Source organism: Armigeres subalbatus, chromosome 1 (genome assembly GCF_024139115.2).
Source record: "Armigeres subalbatus isolate Guangzhou_Male chromosome 1, GZ_Asu_2, whole genome shotgun sequence".
NCBI classification, from domain to species: Eukaryota; Metazoa; Arthropoda; class Insecta; order Diptera; family Culicidae; genus Armigeres; species Armigeres subalbatus.
In genome coordinates, this window is record NC_085139.1 from 151,486,731 (window position 1) to 151,506,913 (window position 20,183).

Genomic DNA, 20,183 nt, shown 5'->3' on the forward strand with positions numbered 1-20,183 from the left:
TTCAAATTGGCTGATGACGTTGCACTCCTCGCGCAACGGCGCACTGACATGCAGAGTAAGCTCAACGACCTTAACGAGCGCTCCTCCTTGGCAGGTTTAGTCATCAACGTCAACAAAACCAAATCGTTGGATGTAAACACGGTGACTCCTTCCAGTTTCACAGTAGCCGGGCAACCAGTGGAGAATGTTGAAAGCTTCCAATATCTTGGTAGCCAAATGGCGTCAGACGGCAGTACCAAGATCGACATAGGCGCACGGATCAAGAAAGCAATGGCTGCCCTTGCGAGTTTAAGAAATATCTGGAAAAACAGGCAGATATGTGAACGCACCAAAATACGAATTTTCAACTCTAACGTAAAATATGTGCTGTTATACGCTAGCGAAACTTGGTGTGTATCAGTGGAGAACACTAAACGGCTGCAGGTGTTCATTAACAGATGCATGCGGTATATGTTTATGTTTATTGTATAGATTCATCTGACATTTAGTGGTCTTAATGAATATAGTAAATTTTAAACAAGTATACATTAAACGATTACAATCTTCTTAAAAAGGTGGATATAATTCGGGCCTGGTGGCCTCACAACTGGATTTCAAACAACGAGTTCCATCGTCGTTGTCACCAGAGGCCGATAGCAACAGAAATTCGGGATCGGAAGTGGGGCTGGGTCGGCCACACTCTACGTAGGGGCGGAAACGAAATCTGTAAACATGCATTAGACTGGAACCCAGCGGGACATCGCAGCAGAGGCAGACCCAGAGGCTCATGGCGGCGAAGCCTCAATAAAGAAATAAAAGAAGTCGACCGAAATCTAACCTGGCAACAGGTTAAAGCGATAGCCGGGCAACGCTCAGGATGGAGATCTTTCAAGTTGGCCCTTTGCACCACCGGAGGTGTACAGGATCCATAAGTAAGGATCCATAAGCAACTGAAACGTCACTTTTACTGTGATCTCGGCAAAAATCATGTTTGCTGAAACTCGGCGGTGCCCACTTCGGGAAGTTAAACGAAAAATGCTGAGAATAGTACGATGATAAGTACAATCGATGTTGTGTAGAGTGCCATTGTACCGCGGATGACAGGCGTTTCGCCCACCTGGATTTTACAGATGAAATCTCAACCCAACGGACGAAAGTTTTTCACTAGATGGGCTACAAGCAGAAATTGACTATTTTGTTAACATCATATTTCTGCTAATTGTCTGATTACCCTAAAAGCAGTTTTTTTTAGCAAAGATCGACCATTTAACATTAAATTATAATATTTATACAATTTGATAGGTCCCTAGATTCTGTTCATCACTATTGTATTTCATGCTACCACGGATGTGCTAATTCCCTAGAATATCAATGGATGGTAAAATCATACGTATTATCTGAAAATCATTGGTGAATGTTCTTAAACAAACTCTTGATTGCCATATATGAACGCGAAATTAATTTGCGTATGTATCAAAAGTAGCATTAAATATAATTAACCAAATTAAAAAACAATCATTTTCAATATAGTCCGAAATTAAGAAATATTTTCTTCCGGTAAACTTTTAAATTAAGTTTTCTAAGATCAAGGCAAATAACAGATAGAGTTATTCAAGTTTTTATTATGATAAACATAATTATCATAATTATATGATGCAATGATGCTAGAATAGCATTTAGCTTCCCGACTCAAGTAACAACAATCCAACTCTAGATTCCTAAATTTCAGAGAAGAACTTCTAGATTATCGACACGCAGGTAGTTTGGTGTGAGTTTTATTTTATCGTGATTCTAATGTTAGGCAAAGCTATGCGGTTTAAGTTTTTCCTCTCTCTTTCGTTTATAGATACACACTTTGCACTTACAGATCTTAAGCAGGCAGGAGAAGACTGGAGATTAAACACACGCACACACATTCTACTGGCGTGAGTCAAGCACCTGTACACATGGCTTAAAGTATAAGAAAGTGAATATACTTGCATCAACGAAGGCAGACTTGCTTTTGCGTTTTCTGTATGTCTAAATTGATTGGATCATACAGTCAACAAATCCGCACTTGAATATTTTAGTATAAACATCATTTTTTAGTTTGCAAATACTGAGAATAAAGTGAACACCGTCTAGCTTAGCAATGTGCAGCCATTTACACTATTTGAATTGAAACAGAGAATCTTTGCATGATTTGAAGAAATAAAACTTAAAGGCAGATCACAATCAAGTTTATGATCTTTGGGACGCATATTTCCCAGAAGCATTGCAATTCTATGCTGCAGAGTTGTGATAAGTGGTAGAGAAGAATGAATAATGCAATACATTTCGCGATTTTTTTTCTGAACCTTACCTATGGAGTGTTGAGTGGGTTCTCCGGTGTGTATGTGGATAATGGAGCAGGACAAACTGTGATGGATACGATGATGACTAGTGATGATCAACTGGAAATTGAACATGAAATATTGGAGCTGCTAGGACTTCCTGAAAGGCCTAGGAAGCGTCACTTACATTCGTCGATCAGGTAATTATCATCCAACGGCGGTAAACAACATAAGCTAGTAGATAATTTTTATAATTAAAATCAGATTGAGAGGAAAATTAGATCTGCGTTTATGTACATCGATTGCGGATTTAGCTATTCGTTATACAGAACACTGAGGCAATTAAATCCAATTTTGATAACCTCATTCATCGTTCAAAAGTAAAATCACGCAAAACATGGAACAATTTACTGATCTTCACGGAAACACTAACGCCATCTGTTGTTCACATCACCTCACGACCCAATGAATCGCCTGCTTTGAGCGTGCTTACAGCGGCACACTAGGAGTTAACTTTCTGAAATCAGTATGGCGAAAGGCATCTAAGGTTCGATTTCTCAAAATTAAGCACTTTCATCAAAAAAATATTTGGTAGGCATGGTAGCGGACACCTTCCTACATAATCGGTACCAAATAGTTTTTCATGAAAAGTTTCTTATTTTGAGAAAACCCGCGTTAGATGACTTTCGCCATACAAATTTCTGGTGGTTAACTCTTGCTGGCTATTTTTTGCATATACTACAGCGCCTGGATGTGACAGCGGCGGGTAGAAAATCAGCCACTGCCAATAATTCATTGAAAATAATTTTAATCGATTGGTAAATCGGCACCAACATTTCAAAAGGGCGAAACTGCTTTTGTAAACAAAAGCTTCTTCCGTCGCTGGTGGGCTTATTTGTGCTCAGCAATGCAATCCAGCACTATTGAAAGAAAGAAAAGATGACGCTGCTTCCATCAGTGGGGTTAGATTGGGCGGGTAAACTCTAATTAGCCCAACAGCGGCGGAAGGAGCCTTCGTTTACTAAAGCAGTTACGCCCTTTCGAAATGTTGGTGCCGAAATTAGGGAGCGAGGAAGCTTTCTCTTTCAAGAGGGGGGACTGTGCTCACGCACTTTTTCCAAGATTCCGGCCTCTAGCTAAGGCTAGTTCGCCGACTAGGTTGCTAATCCACTGCTACGTTGTCTTGATTCTTTCTCGGCGGGCGTGCCACAAGCTTCCTGACTTCCTGATCGCTTATTCGCTGATCTCGTCTCCATCTACGCTGCAGCTCCGACATTATTTGCGTCACGACTCTGCTTACCGCATTCCACGTGTCTTCTTCTTGACACATTCGCTCTGCGATGTTATCAACTCTTGGGACAGGAATTCCTCTAGTTATTCCCCAAACCACGGACAATCGATTACCACGTGCTCTGGAGTCTCCTCTACGTTGACACACACCAGGAAGAAGGGTGATGACGCATGGCTACAGCGGTACAGATATTGAAGAAAACAGCCGTGTCCGGAGAGAAACTGTGTGAGGTAAAAGTTCAGTTCTCCATGCTTCCTGTTCATCCACGTCGACACACTGGGGATGACTCGGTGGGTCCACCTTCCATTCTCCGCATTGTCCTATCCACTCCTGCAGCCACTTGACCATAGCGTCCAGTCTCACCATCGTCGTCACATTACTGGTTACTGCAAATTGGGGTCATCCCGGCGATAACGCAAACTGCCTCCGGTGGTTCGGTATGCACTCGCGACTCGAATGGCCATTAGACACGCTGTTTAACTTCATGTGATTATGTTTCGTCTTGAGAGCAACTCCCCAGGCCAGAACTCCGCACCCCAGTATTGAGGATAATACGGCCGCTAGAAGACGCCAACTGCTGCCATTCGGACCACCGTCGTTTGGCGATGGTCCTCCAGCTGGCACAATTGTGCATCAATCGTTACTATTGGAGTTTCTGGATCTTCCAATTATCCGGAATATAGCCATCTGCTAGGTATTTCTGCAGAACCATCCTGAACAGATATGGAAACGCCAGTACTGAAGTTTTAGAGTCACGTTTGAAATTCCATCCACCTTTCGCCACTAATAATAGCTCGTCATTGGAGACTAGCTTCACTGAAAACTATGTTACTATCTGAAAACTCTCTGACCGTTTTAGACCTTGCCCTCTGAAAGCGTCTTCTGGTTTTGTGACACGCAGCACAAAGAATGATAAGAGTTCGGTTCAACCAGTCATTTGGCCGCCGTCTGTTCATTCGATTGTCGATAAAAAAGATCTTTTTTTTTCAAGTTATTTATTTATAAGGCTCATTTGTTTAATTAAAAACTGCACGGAGCCGCATATCTCTAGAAATATTATAGTCTAATATTCAATTACAAATCAAAAATTCAATTTACGTCGAATTTTCTTCTTAGGATGGGAACTCGAAATGCCGCCGGAAGACGCAAACTGGGCTCTTGAATACGTCATCTCTCACATCTTCCTAATTTTCCGAGTCAGTCAAGTAATCGACAGATGGCATCCGCTTTGCTTTATCCTCCACTTCACTCGTTTTTACTTCCAGTGTGCCTTCATTCTCAAGATCTTCTCTTCCGATCGTGTCCAAGTTCAGTAACTGCTTCATCCATTTGTTCCACAAAGTTTTCTCCACCAGATCGTCAATAATTTTATCCGCGCATTCTGAGTCTTGATCAGCAACAGCAATACCACATACAACCCCAGCATTGGTGTTTGGGAGTATCTTTCCTTCGATTTCCGGAGGGTCGTTTTGGGCAAGAACCCTTCCGATGACCCGCAGCACGACAAAGGAAACACACATCCCGAAGACCGTCGTAATATATTCGTCCTTTACGGCCACCGAAATTAAGCGATGGTGGTATTTCTTCTTTTAGGTCGATATATACACCACGCACACCAATGTACATATGCCCCAATCCAGGTTCCGTGTCAAACATTCCACATTCCCTTATCGCCCGAGTGCCATCGATAAGCTTTTATTACTTGTCTCTGGCGGCAAGTCGAAGATACGGATGTATTTCATATTGCTACCTGCGATTGACTTCCGTACCTCTACCGATTTTCCGCTAAAGTAATGGAATTTTTTTGGCTCTGTATTCTTCTTAAGCGACTGCTTCATTGCTTCCAGAGAAACAAATTTAATGAAAACCGAACGTTCTTGTGCCGTTCTGTAGGCCGCTTCCATGTCCGTCAAGTTGGTATCCAACTGTTTTAGAAAATTCCCAATCTCCGTCCATGTCGGACGCGGACTAGCCGTTGGGAATTGGGAATTTACAACGTTTTCATCCATAGTATCTCCCATTCCTATTGAACGCACAAATCGTCCCAATAGCATCACCGTCGTACGACCGAACAACAATGCGCGCACTCGACTATAGTTATACAATTTTCTTTGCTGTTGAAAAATAAATCTCGACCGCAATCAAGCACATCTGCGCTCGTCCGTACGAGACGAGAGCAGAAACAAAACTGAAAAAGATCATTGTTGAAGTTCTGTTAATATTGACGTTTACGAAACCTTGAGCTCTATCACCTCTTGGATAGGGAATCTGTCCATCACTTGGATAGCCGCGATCCCCGTTGAGTCCGCCACTCAATTGACGTTGGCAGAAGGAATTTGATACGGTTCAGTAAAAATTGCCACATCGCACATTGCTTCTGTTGTCGACTGCCATAACAGTTGCTGTGCGGTATCGCTATGATTGATATTTATCTGGATGATCACCATTAATCACGGCCCGCCATCGCATCCCCTTCTCGTATGCAGGGCATTGGTAGTCAACTGTCGTATGGTCGTTTTTGCTCTTGCAGAGCAAACATCTCGGTTGCTTCGTATAGTCTCTAACATCGTGTCCTTCTTCACTACATTTCCTACCGGATCTGTCCGGACCTTTGCAGTTTTGCGCCTGGTGAGCAAACTCCATGCATTTAAAGCATCGCTTCATCTGTTTGATGACTCGAGGGGTGAATCGCCACGGACGCACCGGCAACCTATTTTCACCTTGCTCGCCTCTGCCGGCAAACGTACCGCTAGTACTTGTGTACTCCTAAGCCGAATCGTCACCTGTACTTCCCCCAGCATGCATTGTGAGGCCAGTGCATCCCTCAGTTCGTCTACGGTCGTGATCTCGTCCAGATCTCTGCATTCGACTACTGCCTCCTGCGTTAGAGTTTTTACGTTCCGTTTACTGCCAAATGAATTGGCAAAGAGCTCTTAGAAAGCCGAGCTCTTGATCGTAGGATCCTTCTTCAGCTCTAACAGTAACTCCCCCTTCTGGGTACGCCTAGTTCTCACCACTTCTCACCCAAGTCTTTTAGCTTCGAGTCCTCTCTCACCTTCCTCCGAGCCTTCTTCAGGATCGTTGCGTACGACGTTTTGTCGCTCGCTCCTCTCGAGGTTTTTTTTTCTTCTGGTCCATTATCTTTTCCAATTTCTTTTTCTGCTTCTTCCTCTCCCTCCGCTGGTTTTCCACGGTCTGTCAGTCTCCGTACGTGACGGCTTCCTTCAGCACGCAGGCACAATCTTGCACGTTCCGCTGCTTTTTCGGGACTTCCTGCTCTCCGGGCGAGTCCCTGTCTCGCTTTTCCTTTCGAGTATTTCGGGGTTTTTTTGGTGCCTGATGTGTCTCAACTGTGATAAGCAGCTTCTTTCAACACCTTTTCAGCTGCTTCGGCTTTCTTTTCAGCATGATATATTCGTGTTCGGTTACTTCACCGGCGGATTTTATGCTCGTCACTAGAAGCTTGATTTTAGTGTGAACATTGAGCTTGTCCTGCACGAAGTCATAGAGCTCGTTGGCTCGCTTCTGCACCTTCATCAGGTTTGACTTCCCAAGCTGTAGCTCATCCATAATCTTATACATAAACCGAAAATGTGCTGATAATAATGCTAATGTGCCGGTTGGCACTCCTGCTGGGTTTGTGTGGTTTGAGAGGCGTATGGACGCTTTGATAGGGCCTGCTTGCGGACACATGCAGCTTTTTATAGCGGTTCAACAGAACCCACTGTCACTGTCAGCCCACTCACAGCATGGTCGTATCGTAGCTGTAGCGTATCCTGCACCACTCTTTACATCTCTTTGATGTGTTCTAGATCATCGCAGATCCAAAGCCCTTCCTTACTTGAACGAGTGACCGGCCGAGTAACGATTCCGGGAGCAGCATAGCGTTCGGTGACCCGGGTCATTAGTCTTTGGCAATGGCTCTAGCCTACTCAAGCTAGAAACGGCAAATACTCCCCCGAAACCAACCTTCAGTATCCTTGAGCCATTTAGCGCCCAGCTTGTTCGCGGTCCACTCATTTTGCAACGGTACTTGCAAGACATCAAAGGTATTACGACAATACCTGCAAGTTGTCTGAGCGTTTTTAACAAAGAAATTATAAAGCAAGGGACTCAAACATGGTTCTTGGGTTCAAACATGGTTTACTTATGTAGCTATTAGTGGAAGTTGTCAGAGTGCCAAGATCTCATACGTTCCCCTGACAACGAATTGTACAAGAAATAATCCACTACTGTGCAGACTGTCTGATAGTACTCCTATGTAAAGAGAATCGAAAGCACCATTTATATCCAAGAATACTAAAGCCAGCCGCTCAATGTGCACAAAGGCCAGCCATATCTGCAGAGAATCATGCCAGACAATCATTTCAAGACAAAATTTTCAAAACGACTTATCTGCTTTTGTAAACAAAGATTCGAACGACGATTTGACGAATCTGATAGCTCTCCCACGCAAACTAGCACCACCAACAGGTAGGTGAAGATTTCCGCTACCTGTTGATGGTGTTGGTTTGCGTGGGGGAGCTATCAGATTCGTCAAATCGTCGTTTGAATCTTTGTTTACTAAAGCAGATAAGTCGTTTTGAAAATTTTGTCTTGATTTGTTCTTTCAACTTTTTTAATACTAAACTAGTATTTGAGAGCAATGAATTTAACCCAAAACTTTACTTTCTATCTTTCCAGCAAATCGGCTCCCCAATTTTTGTTGAACGTATACGATAAGCTCTCATCCGATACAAATGGTAATCATAATCGCCACACTCGCAGCGCTGATTACAATGATGTTTTATTCACCGATGCTGATAATAAGGCGATTGATCAAAGTGATATAATAATGACATTTTTGAATAAAAGTAAGTGTAATTGATTTTCATTATTGCTATCAAACACTGAAAAAAAAATCTTGAATTATATCGATTATTCAGATCATCATGTTTCGGAGGTGCGACACGAAAAAGGACGACGCCTATGGTTTGATGTTAATGAAATTGAAAACGATGCAGAACTGATCTTAGCTGAACTACGGTTGTACCAGAGACATGACCTGAACAAATATGGACATAATAATGACAACATTACAGTCGCCGTCTATTCAATCATTAATTTGGATGGGTAAGAAAAAAAAATATGACATGATTGATTTATAACGGTTGGATTGATTTATTTTTAACAGTGAAAAAGAGCTTTTGAAAATAGCAGAAGTCGACCTACCGAATTATGATGGATGGATCGAATTGAATGTGACAAATGCAGTCATGCAATGGACGTCCAAAAAATCATCCAACAAAGGATTATATATAGGAGCCTACATAAAAAACCGGCCTGGTGAGTTGTTAAAATTTATAGGCAATTATCATGGAAAATAAATTTATAATTTCAGATAGAGAAATAAAATTGGATGAAATTGGCTTGGTAAATGCTAGAGGCGATGATGAATATCAACCTTTCCTAGTTGCTTACTGTAGGGGTTCTCAGGTACGTAAACATATAATTCTAACCTAAAAGTAAATGGAGCTGTCACCTTTTCTTAAGGAAAAGTGATACTTCTCCCATACTGAATCAACTGTCAAATTTATTTTGGTAATTTGATCAAATTTTCCGTAAACCCATTCCGTATCAGCAGCGTACTAGGCTTAAAGGCTAGTACGACTGTGCAAATAGATAGGATGGTCACGGAATGATTCCGCTACTTGTTGTTGTTGTTAGTGACGGCAACAACAAAAACAAGTAGCGGAATCATCGGAATCATTCCGTGACCAGACCATTCCGTATCCTGATTGCGCTACTGAAATTCCGTGAGCAGTACGAAGCTGACAAGTAGAGAAAATTTCATAACGCTAATAATGCCTGCTGGGTAAAATAAATGGATCTGTCACTTTTGCTTACGGATTTCGTACCATTATTCCGTACGGAAAAGTGACATTCCCCCCCCCTTATTTACGCCAATGACAATATTACGAGCGACGGAAATTATTTCGGTGTCACACGATGCACCAGTCAATTGACTATTACCACAGATAACAGACATTGAAGCTAGAACAAATTTTATTGAAAATCCTGTGAAAACTTTTGAATTGATATACGTTGGCCCACTACTGCCATCTACTCAACTGATTGCGGCAGTACCTAAGGATGCAGCTGAATTACACCCGTCGAACGCAGCCAATCCCAATTTAAAATACATTTGAATTAACGGTTGCGGATGTTTACACACGTGTGAGATGCCAGCCTCAACATCTGTTATCTGTGCTATTACCAAACGATCACAATAAGTTTTTACGAAGCGGATTTATGTGATAAAATATGAACAAAAACAACAAGTCAAACAAACATAGCAGTGTTGTCAGATTATACATAAGTACGTTAGACATAATGTACGTTACACATAATGAACGTTAGGCGCGGTTAGGTATACAATGACCCAAAGAATAGTCCATGGAATAAAGAAGGTAGCATTATGCTTCAAAAGCGTTATTTTACCGATCCGAATATTTTCGTCCCAACATTTGAAGCACTAACATGTTTTCTTAACATCGATGGTTAAAGTAGCGTTTCCACGTTTTGCATAACCTGCTCCTGATGGTGCGAAGGTTGCTGTTCGACCACCACAGCTAGTCTCCGCGAGTCATTGCCGAGATCCCGGCAATTTCGACTAATCGGTACGACGAGATTTCGGTAAACATTACTGAGTCATCGGTAATCGTTACCGAGATCTCGGTAAAATGTCAACTTTGCTGAGTTTCGGTAAACAAAATTTTGCTGAGTTCGGAAGAATAATTTAAGTGTGTATACTTTCAAAGTGCACTAAAAGGGAAGTTGATTAAAAATAATTGCTGTTTTAGTTATTCTAGACAAAAGACGCTTTGAAAAGAATACCACAGGCTGTTGATAATGATAAACCCATTTATTTTAGTTTTTTGCCTTATTTTATTGCATTTTGAAAGTGTATACCATCTTATTGATTGTATGCATGAAATATTTTTTTTCTATTTATTACCATGTTTATTAATTTATTATGCTAACTAAGAATTTCTTTTACAGACTGTGAAGCCTGTACTACACAACCTTTCAAGAAGCAAACGCGAAGGATCAAAGAAACGGAAAGTTAAGTCAGAAAATCGAAACCCATTGATCGAGATACCTATAGATCACCATAAGAGTTGCCAGATTAAAACACTCTATGTGAGCTTCAAAGATTTGAACTGGCAGGACTGGATTATTGCACCCGAGGGGTACGGAGCATTTTTCTGCAGTGGTGAATGCAACTTTCCATTAAATGCCCATATGAACGCCACGAATCACGCGATTGTTCAAACGCTTGTACATCTGATGCATCCCAGTAAGGTGAGATTTGCTATTATGGTTAATAACAATTGTTATTTTTTTTTTGGTTTTCGTGTTGCGTAAAAGGATTATGTAAAATCCTATTTTATAATTATGCTGCCTTTCTCGCATTTGCCAAGTCACTAAACTGCCCCTATTCGCATAAGCGTCCCATGTCAGTTTTCTTCAACTTGAGAAATATGCTGTTGAACTTTTCAAACTCGTTTTACATGGAGAAAATAAAAAAAAAATCTAATAAATCGATAAAACCAGCAATCTTTCTGAAAATTTTGCATGATATTCTTTATCTGTATATATTGCTATAGAACTATTAAATGGACCATAATTACACTGATATTTTGTGCGAGAGAGTATCGAAATCTATAATGTGACTGTTATGCGAATAAATAGCAAGATGGGACAACACAAGTGGGTTTTGATTTTCAAATTTCTAGAACAAAGCCTAATATTTTATCAGTTTTTCTTAAAGATGAGTTCATTTCAAGCTTATTTCTGAAATAAAATCAAAATCGACTTGGGACTCTTATGCGAATCGCGGCAGTAAGCCTTGTATACGCCATATTTAAAAAGCTTTTAAACGTAATGGCCGATCGTTATCAAATTCAATAGTGATCAACTAGGCTTTGCATCCTGTCGAATGCAACCTGTTGCGAGAAAATTGGATAAGGATTGCTCTAGGAAAAGTTGGCTTATGTTTTTTTAGTTGTTGTGTGTACATTTGCACATACACTGCACAGACAGACACTTGTTCGATTTGTCGGCCTATGAAGACCCATGGTGTTATATACCAGCTCGACGAACTGAACGATTATCTGTCTGTCCGCGTGAATGTGTGGATACAAAAGTTAAGAAAAACATTATCCAACTTTACATATAGTAATTCTGAACTGAGCCCGTAGTCCACTGTTTGTCATATTGACAAATATTTGTCAAAATTATCCTGACATGATAAACTGTCAGATAGACATGGATTTCAGGCTGACTCGACAAATATTTGTCATTACGACAAACAGTGTACTACTGTACTGATTGCTTAACCATTGCGTTTAAAACATACACGCTTAATTTTTTTTCGCTGAAATCTTAACATAATATATTATGTTTTATTTATTTTCCCAAAGTGGGCATCGCCGAGTTTCAGCAAATATGATTTTTGCCGAGATTTCAGTTCAGTTTTAAAATTTACTGGGATACAGTGGTGCCCGATTTTGCCGAGCTGGAAAAACAAAAACATAGAGTGTATAAAAAAATGGTGCATCGAACCATTGAAGCATAATGACTAAATACGAGAAAGGCATAGCCTCACTACTGGGTGATACGGAGTTTAAATATTATTATATATACCAGTATAATGCGAATTGAATATGGTCGAGGTTCTGCTAAAACGTACCAAGCGTTGTAGGATATCCTCAGTTATAAAGTTGAGCGATATCTGACACGATTTGTGATCAATTGAATCTGCCAAACGAAAACTTGGGATGATAAATGGGTATTTTTTTATGGCGCTTGATGCTATTTGGCCGAACCCTGGCCATATATTCATTTACGTCAATATAACAAATATTTTTTCACATATTTCCAGGTTCCCAAACCGTGCTGCGCGCCAACCAAATTAATTCCTATTTCAGTGCTTTACCATATAGATGAATCCAATGTCAATTTGAAAAAGTATAAAAATATGGTCGTCAAAAGTTGTGGATGTCATTGAATGAGCTTAATTCAATTTCAATCTAGAATAGGGTAACTGTACCAGTATTGGCCATGTTCTTAATTTGGCCAGTTTCTCTCCTAACTTCAAAAGTAAAGCAATTTTTAGGGTTTTATTAGCTCTAACAGGAGATATTCCCTTATCTTTCTTCGCTGTTGAATCTGATCTATTTTTTTTTTGGAAAATATGCATTTTTAAAGATTGGTCAAATTAGGCACTAAGGTGGCCAAAACCGGTACAATTCCCCTACGTTTTGTCTAACGTATTGCCAATATTGCAATAGTACGAGTGCCACACGTTTCCTCCACAACGCAGCGGCTATTGGAATACACGTAACATTTGAATTTTAGGATAATTAGAAGACATCTGTTTTATAACTTGAAGGCATCTCTTTGCGAAAAAGATCTAATTCTTAAATTATGTGTATTCTTTAGTACGGATTTCTACAATATATAATATGGAAACAAAATGTGCCTGCGTGGCTGCATGAAGAAATATATTTATTCAACAATGGATAGACGATCGAGCAGTGTTGAGAATTGTCATGTTGGTGTCATGGGATTCCTATTGCTAATTTGCATTTTTTTTTTTGTCAAAAGTCATTTACTATTCGAGAATTTTAATGATTCTGCAACGCTGGACAACTTTTGAATAGTTATTAGCGAATTTATTAGCAAATTAGTCCCATGACAAGAAAGTATATATAGTAAAATAATGAAATTAGTATACAACAACTGATCAGAGTTGTCAGGTTTATGTACATCAAGAACGCATTGAGTTACAGACATCGAGGTATCGGTGAAGAAATCAGGTCTGAGGGCCGATTTCTTCACCTCCGCTTAGGCCTTAAACCAGGTTTAAACGTATGGGTAAGCACCGCTTAAGAGTTAAGCGAAGGTGAAGAAATTGGCCCTGAGAGAGACAAAGTACCCATTAATAAGTACGTAAATTAATTTATCTGTGTGGCTCTTTTTTATAAATGCAGCACAAATACATATTCATTCGGAAACACATACTGAATCTTACATACGAGAAACAATATATCAGGAAGATTACATTATTATAAGTAAAATTAAATACTCCTGAAATTCACATTGGATTTTAGAAAAAATCGAATGAAACTCACAAAAAAAGTCTTCCTAAAAATAATAACAATAAAAACGACTTAATTTACATTTTTTCGCTATTGTATATGATTTATTTACTAGGGTTATGTTTAATTTTGTCTTAATTGCTACGTTTAGATTAGGCAAGTGAATTGATCAATTCAGATGAATTTAATTGACTGATCAAAAGGGGAACGTGCCCAATTTTCTCCTTGTTCAAGTAAGCTAAAAAAGGTTAGTACACTCTACAAGAAAATCACATTTCTTCAGGCAGCCAGTGTGGCCCCTTAAACGAAGGTTTTTTAAACGTCTAAGTCAAGCGACTTGCTCAATTTGGTTCCCCCAAACATATGCGATGCGACAATTCCGACGTGATTCTATCGCTTGGCGACTGCGATTCTGTCGCCGTCAAGGGCCCGGTACGCCTGTCACTGGCGAACAAAGATCGTATACTCTGCATCGAAGCTTAGAACCGGTGTTAGGGCGCAATCGTTTATATTCGGTTAGTTACTGCAAATAAATTCTTTTTCGAGTCCCTTTAATCAAGCATGATTGAGTTTTTGATAAAATATCGAATAAAAAAAGTGTGCATAAAAATTGCCTCGCCATAACAAAAAGGTGGAAGAGAATTAACAGTGTTGTTTACATTTTAGAACCAAATCCAGATGTCGTACATGTCGGAGTAGGGCTTCAGTGCTCCGCCTTCTCGCCCTGGTAGCCGCTGGTATGGGGCCGTACACATATTACGTAAGCACTTATGGGGGGAGGGGGGGTCTGTCGTTTTCTTACGAACCATATAAATTAAAAATCATTTGTATGAAAAAAAACTTACATGGGGAGAGGGGGAGTTGAAAAACCCAGAAAAAAAATGCTTACGTAATATGCGTACGACCCCTATGGAAGCGCAAATGAAACATTGCCTACAGCGAGCCAACGATAGAACCGCGGCGATTAGTTGTCGCTGTCGCGGCGATGGAAACACTTAGGGATCGTACACTTATTACGTAAGCACTTATGGGGGGAGGGGGTCTGCCATTTTCTTACGCGCCATATAAATAAAAAATCATTTGTAAGGGAAAAATCTTACATGGGGGAAGGGGGAGTTTAAAAGAACAGAAAAATTGCTTACGTAATTAGTGCGCGGTCCCTTAGGTCTGGGGAAGCCTTCGGGCCGATGCCCACGTAGCGGTTTTTCAATGCCACGGGCACGCAGCGTTAAAATTACGCTGGTGTGCATCGGCGTGATGACGCTGCGTTACCGCTTTTCCCGTTGCACACCTGCGTCTTTTTGACGCCACGTGCACTCTACGTTGAAATGACGCTACGTGGGCATCGAGCCTTTACTTGCCAAAACCATGCATATACAAAGATCATGTTCAATTTTCTTTCAAATTGTAACTTACAACTTTTCTATACATGCCATTGTATGTATCTTTTATCATTTATTATAACAGCTGCCGAGAGTCATACAGCCGAGATTTTGGTAATGCTTTCAACATATATCGAATAAACTTTATCGAGTCATCGGTACTCGTTAATCTCGGTAAATAATCATTATAGCTGAATTTCCGTGAAGTAATTGCGGAACTTCGAGAATTATCGAATTTTGGTGTTTATCGGAACCAAATTTTATTTATTTCAGCTGTTGTATACTCTGCGAAAGTTTTGGTGATGGTGGCAAAATAATGAATAGGCAAGGAGTTGCAAATTAGTTCCACTAGTAAATCAAAACAACAATCTCCAGATTTGGAATCCAATCCAGCTTATTCAAAATAAATCGTAACGTAAACTGAATTCAACTGAGTTGATAAATTCACTTGTCCAATCTAAACTGTTTTTTCTGTGTCGTGCCGTTTTTCTCAACCGCTCTTTGTTCCCGGTCCATCTCATCGTGAGTCCATTATGTCCATATCGAGAATCCATTTGATTTGTGGGACTTGGACGTAGTAAATCGTCGTTTTCTTCTGGTGTTTCTGGAGGTTCTCTGCTAGTGCAGCAAGTGTGTAATTACGCCAAAAAAGCCATAGGTTTGCCGCGTTGCTTTTTCGACCTAACTGCCGACAATTTGCATTGTTCAGTTGTTTACACGTGTACGTTGGAGGAATGCCATGCCTCCGAGAAGAGCAACGCGCGTTCCCCAAAACGCCACCGTATAGGCTGCATTTCCGACGACTGACAAGGTTTTAGTGTGAGGCTAGGAATTGAACCCATGAGCATCCGCTGGTAAGGCAAACGTATAGCTAACGCTAAGGGTGGCTAAGTGTTCCATACACTGAGGATACTGGCCGTAAGAACATCATAAGATTCTCTTTTGAAATTTCACCACAAGAAAATATATTGATTTTCATACGATTCTCTAATGAAATGCATTTCATACGAAAATTTTATGAAATATTTTCAGTTTGTCTAAAAAAAATGTAACCCGGTTGCGAACCATGGACGTCGTGATTAGGAGGCGTGTGTTTACACCACACGTCCACCAACGCGACGCTTCAATGAAGTATCTTGTTAATAAAAAGATAGATTTGACCAAAAAAAAAAAATTTACGATTTTCCTAGTTCAATTCTAATGAAATATTTTTATAAGTTCTGTCATATGAAAATCTTACGACCAGTATCCTCAGTGTATAAATATAAATATACTACCGAGAATCGCATATCTGTCCCATCTTTGCTGGGTTTCCTAGTGATTTATATGGGACAAATATGCTATTCACGGCAGTATAACTGGTATTCAAAATAATAGATTTCATATAATTCTTCGGTATACCATACGTCTGTCTGTGAGAGCTTGTTGTCATTTCAAATGTCTTTTATGTAACTGAAGTAACTAATTGGGCATTATTTGGATTTAGAAGATATACCAAATTGACTTACATAATCAACACATGAAAGCATATTCATGTGGTATGGTATGATAACGTTGAAATTCTTTGTTGTCATAAGAAACTTAACAACGTTTATTTAAAACATCTTTAACAGTACATTTATACATCATCTTTCTAATTAAATCCCTATGAGAAAGTGGAGCAAGTTGGCCACCCTAAGCAGTAACCATTGTAATATAGTGAAGCTCCTCCGAATTCTGTTTGTCCATGAATCTCCTTTATGATTCATTGAATTTGACATAAGAATCAATAAACACTGATTAATAAAGTTTCAGTATCTTATGAACTGGTTTTAAACAAGGTGTTTTTATGATGTCTATACCAGTCACTGTTTTCGGCTATCAATTTGATTGCTGTATTCCGCACCGGTGACGTTTGACAGTTAATAAAATAGCAGCGCTACCAAATGTGGTCACCTGTCAGCTGCGCTACTGGTTTAGCAGCGCGTTTAGTGGCGACCGGTAAAGTGTGCACTGCTAAACGACTAATACTCGTGTCAGGTAATCCTGCTCTAACCCTTTAATAGTATTATTAACCATCCCCCGTAAAATAAAATGTGAAAATAATGCTCGCTCAAGCCATACTCATCGTTGGCTGTCTTGCCCCACTTTCCCCTAATGGTAATTCAACAATATAAAAATTCTCGCTTAACTTGTCAAAGAACCTAAGTAACATTTTTTCATGATTTAATTTGAGTAAGTACTGCCATTGAAAGCTTTCATATTGGTATGTTGATTATCATATTCAAATTAATTCATGAAAAATTGTTACTTTTTTAAAAAGTTAAGCAAGAATTGATTTAAACTCTGTTCATATAAGCATTGTTCAACAATTAAATGGTTTAATCGTCATTAAATATGTAAATTAACGGGCAACCATAAAGTAGGATTTTACGTTCATAGAGTTGAGAACAAATCCCAGCAATATAAATAAAGTACGGTTCAAATAACGTCAGCTTCACATCATTCGCATACTTCTTACAATACTCCCACATCTAATTACTAAGCAAACTATGATACATACAAGCACCAAAAAAAATGGAACATAGAGTTGGAAAATACGTAGGTACGTGAAACAAACAAAGCCTGGGCAACGGCAAATATTCCGTAAGTAGCAACGTTTAGAACAGTTAAAAACTTGTAATTGTTTATTTGTTTATTTGTGTCTATTGCACACAACTACCCGATCAAAGTCAGAAAACATAATAAAATGGTGTATAGAAAACATATTTTGACTTTGACATCCAATTCAAATCATATTTTGTTTTCTTATATGAATCATCATGATTGATTACTTATTTTGATTTCATTTTGCTGTTGTAGATTTCTAAAATGCATGAGCGTGTACTTATTTTGCTATCGGAAACCAATATTAATATAAGTTTTCGATTTACTATAATCGAGAGCAGGAATAGTGTTCGATTTTATGTCACATTAAGATTTTAGTTCTGTTATTTTTAACGGTTAAAATATTGAAAGATAATGATAATCGGCGATTTCACATCACTATAAGTTATCGATTTGCTCTCAAACTTTGCTCGGGTAGTAAGTGTGGGGGTCAAGGCATACATATTTCAAGTTTCAGGGTAATTTTACTGTAAATCATAAAAAACATTCGAAATCTGCGTGAGTTGGAACAAAGGAAGCTGTTAGCCATGTGATCAAAAGCGTAGTATTGCCACAGACAAACAGACATAACACATTGAACATTCACTCATCAAATTCATCGTCGTTCACACACTAACGACATCTGTTGTTTTCATTAAGTTGGGCAAATCACGAACCAGATGGCGGTAGTGAGCAAACGTCAAACTCGAGCAAATCCGATGTGCGCGCCACGAGTGATCGATTGGCCAACTAATTATTATTTAAATTAACCAGTAAATCAGTGAACGATGAGAATTTCACAAGTGTTATGTCTGTTTGTCTGTGGTATTGCCAAACCGGCGATTGATTCTCGGTCGACCTAGAATGTTGTCGGGTGGGAAAACATTCTCGGCTCCCTATGTGTAATGTTTTCATTGTAATTTGCGACACAAGATATGTACATATTCATGCAACGGCAGGTATATAAAAGCTTTTAATTAATAACTGTGAAAATGAGAAAATAACACCAACTGAGGCCAAGTACCAGTTGGAATGTATTGCCATTGAAGAAGAAGAAGAAGAAGAAGAAGAAGAAAACGAAGATCAACTAAATTACAAAAAAATGAACAATTTCATCGGCTTTACATTGATGATATGGGAATTATAAGATGTAGAGACAGTATCCCTGTTGTTCAATTAGAATGCGAGCGTATCCTCAGAACCATTTTTTTGTATTTTAGTTACTATCATCAAATATGGAGAAAATTAATAAGCTCTTTTAGTGGGATGTCTTCACCTGTCATATTGTAATCTCTACAGATACATAATTCGAACGCAGCTGTAAGGCTGTCATCAGTGTCTCGTACTTGATTCGACTAACTCGACTTAGTCGAGTTATGTACGATAGACTGAGAACGGCCTTACAGTTAAGGCCGAAATACGTATTTGAAAGGTTTCAACGCGGTAGAATTGAATTGGAATTGTTCTTAACTCGTCTTATGACAGATAAATATATGCATATTCATACATTGTAATGCAAATAACTAAACTTAAGATGTCTAGGAATGTGGTCTACTTTGACAAATAGCTCATCAATAGATATTCATGTTTGTAATGATAAGTGTCATATAATTCTAGTTCATGTAGCTATGCAAGCGTTAAAATAATTGCCTCCAATTTTAGTGGTTTTTTCAAGTCCGGGTGAATTGATTTATGTTTTTATATGTGAAATCATGCAGGAATGTTTTTGTCTTTATTAACGCAACGTGAAATACGCAAGTTCAAGGATAGAATTTGCAATCAAAGTGATTGTGCAAAACTAAATCATGTTCGCTCAAATCACAAAGCACTCCGGAAATGCTTTGTATGTCCATTCAGAAAATATATTTTGATGTACTTTATCTATATTATACATGTGTTTGATTTGAAAGAAATATTATGAAAAGAAAATAACGAAAATCTATATAGGGGGAATGACGGCTTTGGCAGGTTTCGTTCTATTATTGTCAGGTGGGTTTTTTATGACTGATTATGGTCAAATTTGGCCTAAATATTCTTTGCATATCAAAGAATATTGTGCCCAAATTTCATAAAATTTTGTCGACAAAAACCCCCCTGCCAATAATAGAACAAAACCTGCCAAAGCCGTCTTTTCCCCTATCTATACTGCTGTTTTTTTCCTGTTCGAGTGTGTATCGGTTTCGATACAGTTGTTGTTTTGCCTTCTCAAGAGCATCATGACAAGGTTCCGCTATTTATATCCTCCACAGAGAGCAATCCCATTGAAGGCGCGCCCCTTATCAATAGGAAGTCAATCGTCTCTTGAGAAAAGAGAAAGTAATACTATTTTTTTGGCCATGCATCGGAGCCCTAGTCACATCCTTGTCTTGCTTCTAGAATATCACCAGTAAAACGCTGAAAACCCGCAATTCAACTCTGTCCTTTGTCTACAAGATCATTTCAAGCTAGA

At 39.3% G+C, this 20,183-nt stretch overlaps 1 protein-coding gene across 1 annotated transcript; it reads left to right on the plus strand.

Annotated features, from left to right (window-relative positions):
* Positions 1–1,936: 1,936 nt before the first annotated feature.
* LOC134205285 (protein 60A-like) lies at positions 1,937–19,618 on the plus strand. The gene is made up of 7 exons (XM_062680409.1): positions 1,937–2,491; positions 8,266–8,435; positions 8,508–8,694; positions 8,756–8,907; positions 8,963–9,057; positions 10,624–10,926; positions 12,509–19,618. The coding sequence occupies exons 1-7, from the start codon at positions 2,277–2,279 to the stop codon at positions 12,632–12,634; spliced, it is 1,248 nt and encodes a 415-aa protein (XP_062536393.1). The 5' UTR covers positions 1,937–2,276; the 3' UTR covers positions 12,635–19,618.
* Positions 19,619–20,183: the final 565 nt, after the last annotated feature.